At 33.3% G+C, this 19322-nt stretch overlaps 1 protein-coding gene across 1 annotated transcript in view; it reads right to left on the bottom strand.

Moving 5' to 3' along the window:
- Positions 1-19322, bottom strand: part of LOC106883518 (diacylglycerol lipase-alpha) — a 212714-nt gene that overhangs the window by 79905 nt on the left and 113487 nt on the right. The window contains exon 5 of the mRNA XM_052978378.1: positions 8262-8346. Within this exon, the coding sequence (XP_052834338.1) occupies positions 8262-8346 (85 nt within the window). The remainder of the gene's footprint in view (positions 1-8261; positions 8347-19322) is intronic.

Consider the following 19322-nt stretch of genomic DNA (forward strand, 5'->3'; position numbering starts at 1 on the left):
TAAGCATTTGCCTGCTATGCTAATGGTTCTGCCAGCTCACCACCTTAAATAATAATAATAATAATAATAATAATAATTGTAATGATAATGATAACTTTGGTTCAAAGCCAATAATTTTAAGGGGAGGAGGTTAATCAACTGTTCCAAAATTGTTTGCTTTATAACATCAGACTCTTTATAAACTCTCACCACTGAAGCACCATTTATAGTCAAATACTTCTTCTTTAGATTATTAGTCTTCCTGGAGACCATGATGTGAAATACAAAGTTGAAAGATATCAATCATTAAAATATTAATGAAAATTGCTGGGGAACAGAAGTTGTGCATGGTGGCTAATGTACTATTATGCTGAACCTCATATTATAAGCACACTAACTTTAGATTCCTTCAATATGACTTAATCTTTGTTTTTTATTGTGCTTTACTAGATTTAAAACAAATTACATCATGATTATATCATGATAGTTAAGCAAGAACTAGTTTATCATAAGAAAAATCAGTTACAGTTATTAAGTTTTCAGTGAGTATATATTCAAACTCTCCTCAGATTATAAGAGGGAAGTATGAAAGAATATGAATATGAAAGAGTAAGTCTTATATAATTAAGAAGCTGAATATAGAAAAAAAGTTAAGTGAGGAGGGGTAAATTGAAAAGTAAGCAAAGTAAATTGAAAAGTAAGCTAGTTAGTTAAGAGAGGGTGAGGAGTACAAGAAAGAAAGGATATATTTCTTAGAAAGTGGAGTCAAAGCAAATAATAAACAAGGGTGTGTACTGTTGAAATGTAACTTGTCTTTGGTCCTTATTTTAGTCATTTTCCTATTATCTCACCATCTGTTAAGAATATTTCATAACAAAGAACAGGACAAATGGAATTTTTTTTCTATCCAGGATAATATATTACTAATATTTATGATTTTACCATCTTTGGAGAATCTGTAGCTCTCACCTAGTAGAAGTTGTGTATGGTGGCTAAGTCACTCTCTTAATTCAGATTTTGTCAGGTTTATCCTTATATCTCCTTTATTGGGATATGGTTTAACAAGTGTTCCTTGAATATTATTTTACTGATCAATATCTTGTGCATATATGTACATATGAAAAACAAATTTATACATGTTAAAAAGAAAATATAAATGTCCACCTCTAAAAAACATACAAAAACGTTTCTAATATTCATGTATCCATCATCAACAAGATATTTATCCATATACTCCAGTCATGATAAAAAAAACCCCAGTAATATTTGATAGTAAGTGTTAAGTTAAAGGTATGTCCTATATTTTATGGATGTCATTGTTAATATATACATGTTTAACCTTTTAGCATTCAAATTACTGTCATATGTAATTGCTTATTTCTAAACATTGTTTTGAATTAATCATGCATTATCTTATAGCCTCAAGATATTGATGAGGTGATTGTATATTTTTAGAATGATATTATAGGGAAGATAAAGATTTAAACTATCCTTGGAGAAATGACATTACACCCATATGTCATTCTGACTGGATTGTGCCACTGTAAATAGAAGTGTTAAAACCTTACTCCAAAGATATTACAGAAGTATGGACCGTAAAGATGACCAGAAAATACATCAATTAAATTTAGTGGAATTAGAAATATTAGAATATGATTAATTCATACCACTTGAAATTTTTATTGTTAATGGCATGATGTTAGGTATAATTAAATGGTTTATACTCAGAGAGTATTAATCAAAATATAGTATTCATATATATTATATGTATGTGTAAATATATATAAAGAGAGATTAATATGAAATTAACCCATTATTATAAATACATGCTAATACTTTTGCTGTATTCATTTTCTAAACAATAATCTAGAGGAAAATAAAGAAATAATCTGATTTTTTTCCAGAATACAATTTAAGACTAAATTAGCTGATTCAGCTGAATGAAGTTATTATGAACATTCTTATCTTTTAGCAACAGAAAAAATTTATGTATCATGGGAGACACAATATGTGAAATACGTTTTAACTTTGAATAATCCCTCTAAGGTCAAGTTTACTTTTCATCCTTCTGGGATTGATAAAATAAATAACCAGTCCAGTGCTGGGGTCAGTAGTATTGACTAACCCACTCCCTTGAAAACTACAGGCCTTGTGCCAAAATTTGAAACCATTATCAGTATTTTCCTAACATGCTTTATCAGTTGGCAAGGATCTTGAGGTTTTGTGACAACAGGTCTCCTCAAGTCACAGGAATCTTTCTTAAGATTCTTGCAGAATACAGGACTACACTTTTCTGCAAGTCAACAATGTGAATCTCAATTCCTATATCCTTCAGTCTCTTATGTAGCAGTTTGGGTGCTGTGCCAAGAGCACCAATTACCACAGGAATAATTGTCATCTTAGTCTCTTCATCTCTCTTAGGTTAGGTCCTGATATTTCTCAATTTCTTTGGTCTCTACTCTATTATCAAATGATAATGCAAAGTTTATGAGCTTACACTATTTGTTCCTTTTGTCCTTTTGTTCCTATAATTACATCTGTTTTTTTTGCTTCAGCAGTAGGACCAGATTTTATAAGGAAGTCCCATAAAATCCAGTAATTCTTTCTGGAGTGTCATCAAGTGCTCACTGCCCTCTACTGGCTGGGCAATGTGGTTGGTGAAAGTTCTACATTAGCAGTATATAACCATCAAATATTGAGCAACAGCAATGACATTCTCAGGGAAACACTACCATAAATAATTTCCAAAAATCTTTGGCCTGGCAAAGCTTCCAAACAGTGCTGCCAATTTGAGATAAACTTTACAAGTACAGAAGCACAGTGTGAGGCATGCAAAGTAATGAAACCATTTGGCATGCACTTGTGCAGTGTCCAAGGTATGTCGAACAGCTGTTATCACATGTAGGATGAATCTGACATGTAAGCTGAATTCATTGTGAGGATCGTCCCACCACCCACCTTAACAAAGCAGGGCAGGTGGTGTTTCTTTGTCTAGTTGCTATGATGAAAGAGGTCATGTGGTGGATGAGACTGAAAGGATTGAGGAAAGACACCTGCTTCAGTCAAACTCTCATCGACTTTTCCATGTTCCCTTTCCACTCTCACTGTCTTTTGCAAGTGGAAATGCTACCCACCTAGTGAATTTGTGAAAAGGTGGGTGACTGTAGCAAAAATGGTTAGGGTGAATAGTCCTGCTCTCAGCATGCACTTGTAGACTGGAGAACAATAACTGCGTGAGGACTCATGCCTTTGGTGGTTAGAGTAAGCCTGAATATGTGGGTCTCCTTGAATGGTCCTAATTAGAGCTTTTCCTGTATCAGGAGGACTGCATTGTTTATATTATCACACCTTTATTTCATTTCACAGCTTTTTCCCTTTCACTTCCCTCATCTTTTATGTAACCCCAGCCCATGCACTCACAAATTGATGACAATCCTTGTGATGTCCCCCTCATCTATACTCCTGTGGCTTATTATTATTATGCTGTGTTTTTGTCTTGTCCTTTTTCTGTTTCAGTTTGTGTTACTCTTATCCCCAGCTGCTTGTATATTTCCATTCTCAATGAAGTATCTAAATGCATATTTATTTAGGAAAATATTTTTGTTCACCCCAAATTAAATTTTTCAAATCTACTATCATTTTCTACTTCATATTTTCTTCTTTCAACCGTAATTATTTAATTATTTTATAATAGTTATTTATTTTTAGAAAGAATACTAAATATATCTTGTATACATCAACATTAGGATGGTGTATTCTAAATCCTGTGAATGAATTCCCTCAATTCCCTGTCTATGTTTCTTAATACAATATCCAATGTCTTTGTTTAAATCCAAAGCAGAAGCTAGTTATAATAATATCTACTTCATTTATATTTTTCTTCTGTAGATATTTCTCTTCCTCATACTAATCTAATTTACATGTAATATTCTGATATGAAATTTTCTTTCATCTCTATTTATAGTATATTGCCTGCTTCCTAAATAATTATAGGTTTGTTTTTGTATCTAGATCATTGATTTTCTTTTTATCATTATCTATTATTGATATCAAGTAGTTGAACTGGAACAGACAGTATGAGGACAATAAACTAACCAGATAAATTAAATGGCACTGGAGAGATGAGTTGGAAAGACAAGTTAGCCCATGTTGATGACTCTTTTACTGGGGTTGAAAACATAAATACTGATTATATTTTTTACCCCAGTTAATTATATTCCTTACGTATATATTGATTTGGGTAAATCCAAACATTGTCCATGCATCCATCTATCTTCTCCACCTGGGTTGTGCGGGTAGAGTCCTCAGTTACCTCTGCCATGGAGGTACCTGTCAGAAGCAGCCTCATTAAACTTTCTGGTTGGATTTCTAAGCATTGCTAACTGAGACTATAGATATTATTCAACCATCTCATTCTTAGTCTAGACCTAAGTCAGATCTTTTTGGTTGCTGTCATAGAATTGGAAATTTTTAAATTTGTATATTGATGTAATTTTTCATGTTGAATCTGAATTTGGGATTCATATATTTCAAAAGAAAAACTTTATAAAATGATCCAGTGGTCTAAAGTTTGATAAGTTTTAGCCAATCAGAAAACAGGCAGTGGAAGCTATGCATTTTCTGTATGATGTGATAGCTGACTGATTAGCAACAAAATGAAAGCAAAACATTATGAAAGTTTTAATAAGTTTTAATGAGTTAAAAAAAAGGAAAAATCTTTGACAAAATTTTTTTGTGAAAAATATAAAAACAAACTGTGAGATATACTGTGAAAGTTCACGTAAACAAATTAAAAATTTAAAAACAAAAGTTTGAGATACACTCTAGGAGTTTATCAAAGAAATTACAATTTTCATATCTCCTGCACCACAAAAACTTGCAAATAATGAGTCACCCACAGAATGGTGGGTCCCACAGTGTTGTTTATTCCTTTGTTTCGGACAAGTCTATGTGCTTTTGACTTGTTGTGTTTGAGTCCCATCTTGTGGTGGTGGTTATGGTGGTGAAAGTGTTACATTCATGTATAAAAATATGGCAGACTACAGCTTTGCTTATTACTATGGAAAGAGACATCAGTGTGAGATTTGTAGTCATGTATGATATGGTAGCTTTTAATTGGCAAAAATTTCCCTGAAATTTGCAAACTTTGCAAACTATTATCTTTTAATTTATTAATTTATGGCAAAAATGAATTTCATTTTCAGAATTAGCATATAAAACTAAACCAGTATGCTAAATTTGAAAAGTGGAAAACTGGTATGCTAAATTTGAAAACAAGTGCAATAAAACTGAATCTGTAACAGCAACCAAAAAGATATCCTAAGTCTCCTGTTTGTAAGCTTGAAGAACCCATTGAATCAAGGGCAGTTTCAGGCAGGTTGGTATCAAAAGAACTGGACTAGTATACTACTCTGTTTCAAATACAATACAGTAAGCAATTATCTAATGGCTGAATTTTATAGTCATTCCTTATGTTACATGCTTAATTCATTGAGAGAGCTGAGAAGAAATTGTATATTTATTTTATAATGTGCTAAGAAGAAAAATAATATTTGTATTTATTAAATAAAAGCATTTGCATAGAGGAAATTTAAAAAAAAAATAGCAAACATCTCTCTTTCATAGCAATTTAGTCTGCATATTTTTGAAGCTTCATTTTTTTCATTAGAATTATAACATATACGATTTTTGTATTATTTCTATAATCTACAGCTGAAAGCTTTCTAAATTTTTTTTTTTTTTTTTTTTGACACGTCCACATCATCTTGCATTTTTACAAATACATTGTTTGTTGTATATTTTAAAGCTTCTATTTATATATTTTACACATACATTATACAAATACCGAGTCATTTACATAGTTTTATTTTAATCATCATAAATCCCCTTTTTTCTTTATTCATCTCTTTTTGTCATAGAGATTAAAATCTCTGACTCAGCTAATCACATTTTGTTTTTGTGTCTACACAGAGAACATTTTTAACCACAGAACAAACATATTTTCTAGACATGGTGTTTTCAATAGATACAATGATTTTAGCAGTTCCATATATCGACCACTAAATATCAACAAAGAATGATGGGATACATTTCCTGGCCATTTGAAAAGTTAACTAGATTATTTTTAACTTGCTTGTAGTTTTAGGTTCAAATTCTACCATTTTATTATTATTATTATTATTATTATTATTGTCTACATCATCATTATTGAAGGTGGTGAGCTGGCAGAATCACTAGCATGCCAGACAAAAAGTAAATTCCACTGAGGTTGAATTAGCCTTCCATCCATTTGGGGATCAATATAGGCACCAATTGAGCACTGGAGTTGATGCAATTGACTTTAACCTCCCTCCTGAAATTGCTGGCCTTGTACCAAAATTTGAAACCATTATTATTATTATTGACGGTGGCAAGCTGGTAGAATTGTTACCACACTGGACAAAAATGCTTATTGGCATTTCATTTGTCTTTATGTTCTGAATTCAAATTCTGTCAAGGTTGACTTTGCCTTTCAACCTTTTGGGATATTAAAATAAGTGTCAGTCAAGCAATGGAGTTGATGCAATCAACTTTCCCATCCCTCAAAATTGCTTGCCTTGTACCAAAATAAGGATTATTATTGTTATCATAATTTTTGATAAAGATTTTTGTTTTTTCTTTGTTAGCATTGGTGGGAGGGTTTTTTTAAAATAGAGTTAGACCTCTAATTTTGCAATAAGTTTCCTTTCCTACAGTAAGCCACTCAACTGTATGAAACCAGAGAGTTACTTATTTCACACTTTGCAGATTGACATTCACTGAGTAATGTATTTCTATGAGTGGAGCACAAATCAATAGTTATGGAACAAATTTAATTTTAAACTTTGTGGTCTCAAGCCATTTTTTTTTGTATCATTTTAATTGATAAATGCCAGTATTAGTTTCCACTGAATAAGCATTGTACAGTCTAGAGAAAAGAGTGCCTTTTTTTTTTAATTACAGTTACAATCCACTCAGCAGGTTTCTCTGCAGTTTCCATCAACCTAATTCAAGTCAGAAGGTATGGGGTGACTAAAGGCTATGGAAAATGACAATTGCTCAAGATGCTACACAGTGGAATTGTACCAAAGACCTTCTGCTTGCAAAGTAAATTTCTTAACCATTTCACCATACTGTGCCTATCCTAATTAAATATGGTAATGAAAATGAGGTAATCTTTAAATAACAGTTTTGAAAGCCATCTAAGTTAAATCAAGTTGCATATTTATATGATTTAAGCTTTACATAATTAATATGGTAAACTTTATCTTTATTTGTTTCTGTCATTAGACTACCGCCATATTCTTTTCTATTCTAGGCACAAAGCCCGAAATTTTGGGGGAGGGAGCCAGTCAATTAGATCAACCCCAGTATGCAACTAGTACTTAATTTATCAACCCCAAAAGGATGAAAAGCAAAGTTGACCTCAGCGGAATTTGAACTCAGAACATACAGACAGCTGAAATACCGCTACGCATTTCGCCCGGTGTGCTAATGTTTCTGCCAGCTCACCACCTTAGACTATCACCATATTGCTGCACTGCCTTCAGGGGTTTAGTTAAACAAATTGACCTCAGTCCTACTTTTTTTAAGTTGGCACTTATTCTATTGGTCACTTTCACCAAACTCCCGAGTCACAGGGATGTAAACAAACCAACTGTGGTTGTCAAGTGATGGTTAGAGACAAATACACATTCACGCGCACGCGCGCGCGCACACACACACACACACACACACACACACACAATGGGTTTCTTTCAATTTCTGCTGACCAAATCCACTCACAAGGCTTTGGTCAACCCGAGGCTATGGTAGAAGACATTTGCTCAAGGTGTTGCATGGTGGGACTGGGCCCAAGACCACATGGTTGGGAAGTAAGCTTCTTACCCACACAGTCATGCCTGTACTTCATATAAACTTTCCATATAAATTATATAAAGCTTCATAAAATTTACATGATTTAACCCTTTAGCATTCAAATTTTTCTATCAAGTATAATGCTTGTCTTATTCACATTGTTTTGAATAAATCATGCATTATCTCATAGTTTTGAGATTTCAATGATGTTATTGTTTAATTTTACAATGACATTGTAGGATAGGTGCAAGAAGCTGGACATGATCAATTTGAACGTAAAACAGGTAGATTATTTGGACCAGATATTGTTGGTTTAAATGCTAAAGGGTTAAACTGAAATTATAGGAGTATAAAATGTGAATGAAAAATGTCTCAGACATCCATTAAGAAACTAAATTGTGCCTTACCTGATTTCGACCTCTCCGTTCTATACAACAACATAACAAGTGAAATCTTCGGTCCCATTTTTCTTCATAAGCTCTCAAAGCTTTTCTGAAATTAAAGCAAGAAGTGAAACTGTTTTAAGGGTTCAAAATTTTAGACTAATTTTGGCAGGCTACTAAATATGGATTCACAAACACATAGGTGTTCAACTCATGCCAGCATGAAACATGAACATTATGTAAATGATGATGATATATATATATGGATGGATTTATGCGTATATAAGAACTCACGCACAACCCCTCTTGTTCATGTGATTTGTTTACACCAGTAACAGTTAAATAAATGCATATTATTGAGGTATAGTTCTACAGCTTGATATCCAACTTGTTGCTAATGCATATCTGTTTTTCAAGTAAAGGATTCTTTAGTCCACCTATTTTCAAAAGTGCAGACTTAGCAGATGATTTGTTGACAGAAATGACAACAAACATTACTGTTTGCAGCTAAGTACTTTTCTATGTGAAGTTCTGAATGCATACATCTATTAAGGAGGTGATTATTAAGTCTTAATTTACATTGATCACAGGAACTTGATTATATAAATGACCATTAAATCAGTGAAGAATGTTTGGGAAAATAAGTTCTTTGAAAATTGATAGTGAAGTAATGAAAGGCTAATTACTTTCAATTGCTAACCACACAGTTCAAGTCTTAAAAAAAATGTATGCATGACTACATTGTAGTTTATTGATTGTATTTGTTAATTTTGTGTTAATTGTATTAATTACATACTTTTCTGTCTTTTTCTCCTTCTTTCTGATCAAGACTAACTTTGAAAATAAGCACTGGTTAACACAAGATAATAGTCTCTCTTTCTGGTGATATTTAAATGTGATATATATACGTGTGCATGCTCATTAGTTCATTTTTATACAGTTTTTCTTTTTTTTTCTTTTTCCTGCTCGCATGAGTTGAATGAATATTTGAGCTCCAGCCTTCTATGGTAATATGATGAGCATTAGTGCATCTACATTAAACATACACATACGTACATACACAAAAATGCATGTGGTAAAGAGTATTATAACAGGAAGTCATTAAAAATGAAATCTGACTTGATATGTACCAAATGTTTTATAAATAAAAATGCTATTTGTATACATTCAATGAAAATATTACAGAATTTTTTTAATAATTTCATTATGATGCACAGTAAGAGGAATACTGTAATCAATTCTACTTTGCATGGTCTTATATTTATTTATACATTTTCACAAAACACAGATTTGTATGGTGTATGTAAAAATAGATGAGGAATAAACTGAATTGTAAAATTTCTTCAAAAGCAAATAATTTACTTGGAAGTAGGAAAAATATTGAAATATCTAAGTGAACAAGATAAAAAAAACTTGTGGATTTATATTTAATTCCAGGTATTTCATAAAATCTGTTTCTTTAGTTTCTGTAGAAACAGAATATTTATTGTTTGTTAGGATAGTTACTTGCATTAGGCAAACATATTCATAGAAAAATTTGCATATTTTTACTGTTCCATCCGTGTGTGTGTGTGTGTGTGTGAGAGAGAGAAAGAGAGAGAGAGAGAGAGAAAGAGAGAGAGAGTGTGTGTGTGTGTATATGCATGACTGTATCATGCTTTAATGTCTGCTTTGGCATAGTTTTTATGACTGGATGCCCTTTCTACCATCAACCATTTTACAAAGTGTACTGACCACATTTTATCACAGTACAAGCACTTACAAGGGTACCATATCCTTATAAGACTCTAGAGTCCTATCAATATTATGTGATCTACACTGATTCATTAACCATTTTAGAAATTGTATTTTATTGTGGAACCAGACCAAGTGAGGTTAAGACTAGAGTCTCTTAAGACTAGAGAAATCTTCACTTCTTTATGATGTATTTATTTTTTCAAAGTAATAAATCTGATAAGGTGAAGAGAAAAGAGAGTGATGATAGAAGAAAAAGGACAGGTGTATGAAGGAAGCAAGTGTATTATGATAGAAACACAGTAAGAGAGGGAGGAGAGAGAGAGAAAGTAATGAATAGTAATAGCAATAGAAATGGGTAATGATAAGAGTGAGTGAATGGCTGTCAATTGGCTTAGGAGAGAGGATAACTGGCAATACAATAAAAATAATCTATCACATACTACCATGCTTGGTTATATTAGCAGAATAATACAGTGAATAGAGCAGAGGGTGAGTGGAACAAGGGGAGAGGAGTGTTAGAGAGATGAGTGGGTATCAAAGATGGGGAGGCAGTAGATGTAGGTTTATCATTACTACCTGTTTTTAATGGTGGTTTTACCAAAATTGAACAAAAAAGGGAGTCTTATCTTGCTAGTCATCTCAGTCATTTATCATCTTCCCCACAAGGGAAATGTTAGAAGATCCTTAACTGAAGACACTATTTATGTTCAGTTAGCCAATCTACATTCACAATATAAGTATATTGCAATCATATAATAAAATATGTTACAGTTTTTAAGAAGATACGCTTAATTGGTTTATGATTTTAGCAATGTTGATACACATGGATTATTGTTCATTAAATATTTCGAGCAAATGTAAATATAATGAGCTTATTTTAAATGATGTTTAAGTTGGATGAGGTGTGGTTGCTGAGTACTGAATGTAATAGGATAAAAGTTCCACTGCTTCAGATCCTGCCACTTGTATTTTCTGTAATGATCAACAAAGCTGTTAAGTAGATAATGTATTCTCTTCACAGTTGAGAGAGATACTAAGAGCATCTAGCACTAAAACATTTGTTTATATCTGAATTATGTAAGCATCTAATCCATGGTAACATAGAAAAATAAACATAAAAGCAAACAGCAACAAAGAAAAAAAAAAGGAAATATTCTAATCCTTAGAATGTGAACCACTCACTGCTTTATCATCCCTACCCAATCATTCATACCCTTTGATGCCTCAAATCAGCTGGCCTCACCAGTTCTGTGATAACTATCCTTGGTAAGTCATGTGCTTCACATTTGATCTGTCAGAAGCAGAAACCATTCTATCAGGCATATTCCTCCATATCTCATACACAATAGAACTTCACTATCTCAAGTCTCTCAAGTGGTTCACTCATAGATGGTTGCAGCACTTCAAATGATAAACTAAAGTCCATAATGCTTAAAGGAAAGCATGCACTCCTGTATGGCTCTTACATATCACTGCAACACCTTAGAGGCCATCATCTAAACCACAATGGATGCATCTGTTCGTCACACAACCCTCAAGCTTTCTCATTTCCAAAACTGCAGCAAATACTTTTGATTCTTTGCTAAAAATATCTTCAACATTGTGGAATCTTTATTTTCTTGCCTAATCATGAAAGTTCTTTAAACAATACTCTCCCATCTTTATTGCATCCCTTGGATCCAACTCCACACACGAACATACTATGTAAATCTTCTCCAGATCTATCCTATTCCACTCCACAAGGCTCATAACCATACACACATAAGCCAAATACCTCCAGTTACTTCAAACCAATGAGATCACTAACTCTAACAAAGTCCTTTTCATTGCCCTCAGACACTATGCCTCAGTGCTAATGCCTGTACTCACCAAATTTGCAAGCTCTCTCCCTCTCTATCAGAGGACCACTGAAGGCCATAGGCATTAACCCTTTCTCTAGGCCTAACAAATAAATAAATAAATAATTGGTTGGCATTAAGAAGGGTATTTAGCCAGAAAAATCAAGTCAAGGTCATCACACAATAACAGAAAACTCCAACAATAATAACACTGCCAATGTTGATGCCAACAATGATGTGGGGGGAAATAGATTTGGAGATTTTGCAAACAAAGTTCCACACAAGCCCTATTGTGTCTATGTGTATTAAGGAGGTGATTATTAAGTCTTAATTTACATTGATCACAGGAACTTGATTATATAAATGACCTTCATTAAATCAGTGAAGAATGTTTGGGAAAATAAGTTCTTTGAAAATTGATAGTGAAGTAATGAAAGGCTAATTACTTTCAATTGCTAACCACACAGTTCAAGTCTTTAAAAAAATGTATGCATGACTACATTGTAGTTTATTGATTGTATTTGTTAATTTTGTGTTAATTGTATTAATTACATACTTTTCTGTCTTTTTCTCCTTCTTTCTGATCAAGACTAACTTTGAAAATAAGCACTGGTTAACACAAGATAATAGTCTCTCTTTCTGGTGATATTTAAATGATGTGACACTAATTAATATGTATTAATTTTACTGCTGTTATTACTCTTAACTTTGGATGATGCTACAGAAATTAATTATTTTATGGTTTCAAAGTTATAATATATATACATATGTACATATACAAACACACACATGCATATATTTATGTATGCTTAGATATATGTATTTCTGTGTATATATGTCATTATTCAGATTATTTCAAGATTTCTTGCTAATAGAGAAAGAACCAGTTTCTAACCTAGATCCAAGGTTCCTTCATTGGAATTTCAGTTTTAACAACAGGATATTTTTGTTTGTTTGTATGTATGTATGCGCAGATCTGTGTGTTTTATGTATGTATTCTCATGCATATAGTTACATATCTAGACATGCTCATATATATTTAAATGATAAACTTCTGGAAAGTTTTACAGATTTTTACAGTTCCAGTAATGGATTGGATCTGTAGCCTTCAAATTAGCTTTCTCTTTTCTGGTTTTGAGAAGCCTAATTTCTCAAGATTGTTATTTAGGCAGTGTGCTACATATCCCAGAGCCTCAATAATTACAGGTATAAACCTGAACTTGTAATCTAGATAGAGTAACTATAGATTTCTCAATAGTTCAGCATAGGTGTTCTCTTTTTCACTGATCTTCAGCTTTATGTCAACATCTGCTGGGCAGCTAATTTCTACAACTGTGCACAGTTTCTCTTCTGTATCTCAAATCATTATATCAGGTCTGTTGTGCTTATATTTTATTGAGGTCTTCATTGGTACATTCCACCAGTATTCCATTTTATTATGAGTGGCTATGGCTTCTACCATATTGTGGGTTTTTGTTTCTTTGTCCTCGGGATTATCCTTCCAATGGATTTCATTATAGAGTGTCCTAGCTACAATGTCATGTCTCATTGGTAGATAATAGAGTGATGACATCTTTGGACAACTGCTTATGATGTGGGTGATATATTCAGTGTGAACTCCACAAAGTCTACATCAGTTGTCACATTTTATGGCTTTTTCTACATCTCTATCCCTTTTGTCTATCAGGTACTTGGTTGATATTTCCTTCCCTGGATTGCAAACGCATACCCTTCAAAGTGGGAGGTAGTAATCCAGCTATTCGTCCATGATAAACTGCTTTGATGATCGCTGTTACTATCATCATGGAGCTTTCTACTAACATATCCATGCATAGTCTTCTGCTTATGTAGGCTTATCCTTTCATCTGATGATATGTTGTGGTAGAGTTGTGTGACTTCTTTGGGCATGTATTCTAGGTCATCAGACACAGAGTGTTGCTCAAGGAGCTGCCTTCCAAGTCTTATGATGCTATCAACTTCATGTATGCAAACTTGGTCAAGGGATGCACTTCGATGCTTGGTGGTTAAAAGATGTTGCCGAAGGGATATGATGCGACATTCAAAAGCATTTTGGATCAATGTTAAGCCTCTGCCATCTTGTTTACATTTTAGGTAGAGGCGGGCTACAATGTTTATGTGGAAATTATGTGTGCTTGTTAGTATTATTCAGATTTTCACATCAATGGCTTGGATCTCATCAAGCGTCCAATCAAGCAGCCCAAATGTTGGTATGAGTACTAGCACTGCAAACACATTGTAGGCCACTGTTTTATTGAATGCAGAGAGTTCTGAGGTCCAAATTTTCTCTATTCTGCTGTAATATTCTTTAGTGACACGTGTTTTGTTACAAGTGCCACTATAAAATATATTTTCATCCACCCCTAGATACCTGTAACATTCCTTGTCAGATACAGGGGTAACAGTTAGATCATTGACGGAGATGCTACTAGTCTGGTTTAAAGTTTTCCCCCTTTTCACAACCATATAACAACATTTATCCTGACCAAACTCCAACCCTACATCCTTTGAGAATGTTGCAACTAGGTCAATGCATATTCTTTGCATAAAGTTTTAAGTTATCCACAAAAAACTGTAATTTTGGTATTTCTGTTCCCTTGTGACCCAGTGAGATACCCTTCAGACTTCCTTAACATAAATGACAAGGGGTTTACAGATAGTATAAACAACATTGCAGAGAGGCTGTCTTCTTGGAATATGCCTTTGTGATATTGTTTTCTATTGGTGATAATTGAATGAATGAATGTATATATGTGAGTGTGTGTGTGCACGCACGCACAGATTAGTATGTTTTATGTATGTATTCTCATGCATATAGTTACATACCCGGACAGGACATGCTCATACATATTTAAATGATAAACTTCTGGAAAGTTTTACAGATTTTTACAGTTCCAGTGATGGACTGGATCTGTAGTTTTCAAATTAGCTTTCTCCTTTCTGGTTTTGAGAAGCGTAAGTTCTCAAGATTATGTATGTGTACACACACACACACATATATATATACGTATGTGTATTTTTTCAGTGTTTACAAATAACACACAAAAAATAAATAAACAGTTACCAGGGTAGCAAAAATTCACACAAGTAACAAGGATGTAACAACCTATTTATAAAGGTAGAAACTCTGGGTTAAGGTGAAATGTTTTGTATAATATAGATAAATAAATAAATGGAGTTAAACACAGGTATTATTCAAATTCTTTTACTTCCGACATATGTTTTGAAGACAACATTGGTATTATTCCAAGAGGAATAAAATGGTGTAAAACAATGCAATCTTCTCAACAGGGAAAGAAAGAAACCAAACACATTAATAAGATATGTTAACACACTTCATCACTATACATTCCCTTCATCATTATATGCAGTCATCACATTCTGTTAAAATGTCTTATTAGTGTGTTTGGTTTCTTTTTTTCCATGATGAGAAGATTGCATTGTTTTACACCATTTTATTCCTTCTGGAATAATACCAATGTTGTCTTCGAAACATGTCAGAAGTAAAAGAATTTGAATAACACCTGCGTTTAACTCCATTTATTTATTTATAGATATTATAACATAAATGATATTACAGATGAGAACAAATGTGTTGATTCAACTTATAACAAGCTTCAATTCTGGTTTGTGTTTACAACCATGGCATTATTATGAAAAAAAAAAATGTTTAAAAATATCAAACATTTCTTTTTGGTGTCACAGATAGATGCAACATATGTGTACTTTTTCTGTAAGGAACATAAATTTATATCTGGGTTAAAAATAGAAAAAAATTATATAAACATATTTTAATGCATATGCATTACTTGTTTCCATGTCATATCCTTACATAAAATTATACATTCACATTATATTACATATATTACATTATATTATAGCTCTAGGTTTGATGCAATATAGATATGATATATTCAAATCTATCAAATACTTCAGTAAACTTTGTATTTGCAAAATATTTATCATTGTTGTCTCTATAAAGATAGCACCCACCAAAAAAAAAAAAAAAGGAACTAATGTATCTCAAGGTTTGGTTATAGCTCACACACTCTTTCATCCGTACATTACTCATAATCGCTTTAACTATATGTAATCCTAGATAACTGATGCCACTCTTCACTTGTTAAGTATTTGTACACAAGCATCCTGGGCAACTTATGACAGTACACTGCTTTCTTGCAAAATAGTTTACCAATGAGGCCATGAAATCAAATCCTCATGTTCTTCAACACAGTTGCTCTACATATCAAGGAAAAAATCTTGTACTTCCCCTTATATCTGAATCACTGATACACGCATGAAACTGTTAAAGTTGCTACAAATATTAGGCTATATAACCTATGAAAATATCTCCTGGTAATATCACACTGTCAAACCTCCATCTAAAAGATTAGGTTTTGTTTTCAACTTTGATTGGTGGCTGATATGACACATATCTAGGACAGATTTAAAGCCACACACACACAAACTTCTTTTAAAAACCTTCTTGATTATTAGCAGCCTTAATAATTCATGCTAAATACTTGACTTTGCAGAGCCATGTAAACATCAAGCAGTCTCCTTTAGTCAATGTTGACCAGACAATACACATATGAGCAGGCTTGGATAAGATCTTTTTTTGAGGAAGAATAACAGTTGCCCATGTGCATATCTCCTCTCTCCATACTACTGATGTATATCGAAGGAGGAAAAACCCATTGACTTAGGCCTATCCAGCTTGGCACCAATGTCATTGCAGGTGTTACTGCCAGAATACAATGACCCAGAACAAGTGCCATCTAACAGTTCTACCAATCTACATTCATTATGATATAAAATATTTAACAATGATTTTGATTATACAGGTGGTTTCTGCTGTTAAATCCTAGGAAAGTTCTGATTTAGATGACCCATTCTTGATGGTTGCCAATCCATAATCACCCTGATTTGTTTGCAGACTTAGTGTATCAAGGACAATATTATCAAACGTATTTTTCCTTTTAAAGATGGTATGGTGTCATCTGAATGAGATTTAGTTGCTATTTCTTGCAGGTCATGAGACTACAAAGGCTCTGTTGTCAGCCTATTGTTGTATCCTTTAAATTTAGATAGCTCTGGCATTAAGGGATATATTTCTTCTATTCATGAAAAAATAAATTCTCATCACAGCATCTTACATTTGACTGAGGTGTATTTACAGGAAGAGAGAACATTAGAATTCAGAACAGAAATATTATAATTAATGATTGAACACTATCAATAAACTGAAATCTCAATGTCAAGATTGTATCTAGTAGTTATGCATTATGCAACATTCTATGTGAGGGAATGAATCAAAGGCTCAGTAACTGAGATTATTGATTGGTAGCAACAACTAGTTTAGATCAGGGAAACAGGGAAGCACAGCTGAACAGACACATTATCCATATAATAAATACTACAGTTGCCAGGTAGGTGAACCAGTTTGTACAAGCCATGCGAGACTATTGTTTTCTTTCTCGGATCTAGTAAAAACAATTTCCTGTGTGCATCATTAATATCTAGGCTGCTATAAATATTTAAAACAATAATACAATTTAAATTATTCTCCTGTTTTCTTGAACATCTAATTAGAATTCAATTAATTTATACCATTATTTTGAATAATGATGTTTTTGTGAAATTAAGATATAATTATAAACGATATAATTTTCTTATTGATTACCAAATTTAAAGTAAATATTGAATAACCATAACTTAACTAACATAAATGCAGTCTTGACAAATTAGCTGCTTGATATATGTGTGTGTGTGTGTAAGTATATATATATATATATATATATATATATATATATATATACAGGGTGCGATGGATAAATTGCCGCCATTTTATATATGTAATTTCATGTATGCACATTGTTTGTTTTTGATTTTGACTACACAGCATAGTATGATCAGTTGGGTACTATCTGTGAGAAAAACAGCACCAATGATGCAGTTCACACTGCCAGAAATATGGAAATGACATGTACTGCTTAGCATTCATGCCAAAAGCTCCAATACAAACATTTCAGAGTGTTTGGGTGTCAATCTGAGGACACTGCAGAGGATTCAGAAAGAGTTGGATGAATCTAATGGTGATTATAAAGATATGGCAGCTTGGAAAACTCTGATTGCTCTGATAAGAAAAGAACTCCTGAATTTGTTGGTGAGATCCAGGCTATGATTGACAATAATCCCTCCAAGTCAATCAGGTCCATTGCTAGGGACATAGGAGTGTCTGAGTTTCTTTTCAGGCAGGTAGTGCATGAAGACATTCGGTATTCATCATACAAGATGAGAAAGGGCCAATTTTTATCTCAAGCCATCAAGGAAAAGAGGAGAGACCATGCTACAAAGCTTTTGAACAAACTCAAGTACCCCCTCCAACCAAACCTGCTTTGGTCTTTCTCAGATGAGAAAAATTTCTGGCAGGATCAGATGGTGAACACAGAACAGCCATTGGCTTGCCATGTTCCCAAAACATGTACCAAGAGTAACAAAAAAATCAAACATACAGTCAACATCATGGTGCTTGGGGTGATCACTAGTGATGGTGACATTATGCCTCCATTTATATTCCCACACTGCCTCACTCGCAACATGGAGGCCTACATCAGGTGCCTGGAGGAGGTAGTGCTACCCTGGGTGAAGAGAGTGGCTGCTGGAAGACCCTATTTCTGGCAACAGGACTCCACATCATGCTACACAAGCAGGAGAACTCAGTCATGGATGTAGCATGATGTGGAGTCCTGTTGCCAGACAGGTTGGGTCCAGCAGCCACTTTCTTGACCCAGGGTAGCACTACCTCCTCCAGGTACCTGATGAAGGCCTCCATCAGTTCATCTTTGGTATTACAAGGAGTTTTGTTGGTCTCTTGCTCAACTGTACCCCACACATAATAATCAAGGAGGTTGCAGTCTGGGGAATTAGATAGCCAGATGTTAGTGGTGATGTGGTCGCAGAAATTGTCTGACTGCAAGCTACTTACCACACAGCTACTCCTGCGCCTATTTATTTATATATATATATAATATATGTGTATATGTATGTAATATATATATGTAATATATATGTGTATATATATGTAAGATATATATATATGTGTATATATATGTAAGATATATATATATGTGTAATATGTGTATCTATATATATAAAAATGAGAATGTGTGTCTGTCTGTCTGTCTGTGTGAATCCCTAAAACTCGAGAACTACGCAACCAATTTCATTCAAATTTTACACATGCCTTACTTAGGGTTCTAGTTGTGTTTTAGTCAAAAAATTTTTTAACTTCTTGCAGAGTTCGAGCCCACGGCAACATAATATCTCCTCCACTATTTAAGTATTACGTGTCAAAAGTGAAACAAAAACACTCATGTCAAATACTTTCACTTTAAAAATGAAACTATTCCACTAACTGAAACAATCACATTTCGATACTGTAATGACAGATACTTTCACAGAGAGAGAAAGAGAGAGACAGAAAAGTATA

This window comes from Octopus bimaculoides, chromosome 2 (genome assembly GCF_001194135.2).
Source record: "Octopus bimaculoides isolate UCB-OBI-ISO-001 chromosome 2, ASM119413v2, whole genome shotgun sequence".
Taxonomy (NCBI): domain Eukaryota; kingdom Metazoa; phylum Mollusca; class Cephalopoda; order Octopoda; family Octopodidae; genus Octopus; species Octopus bimaculoides.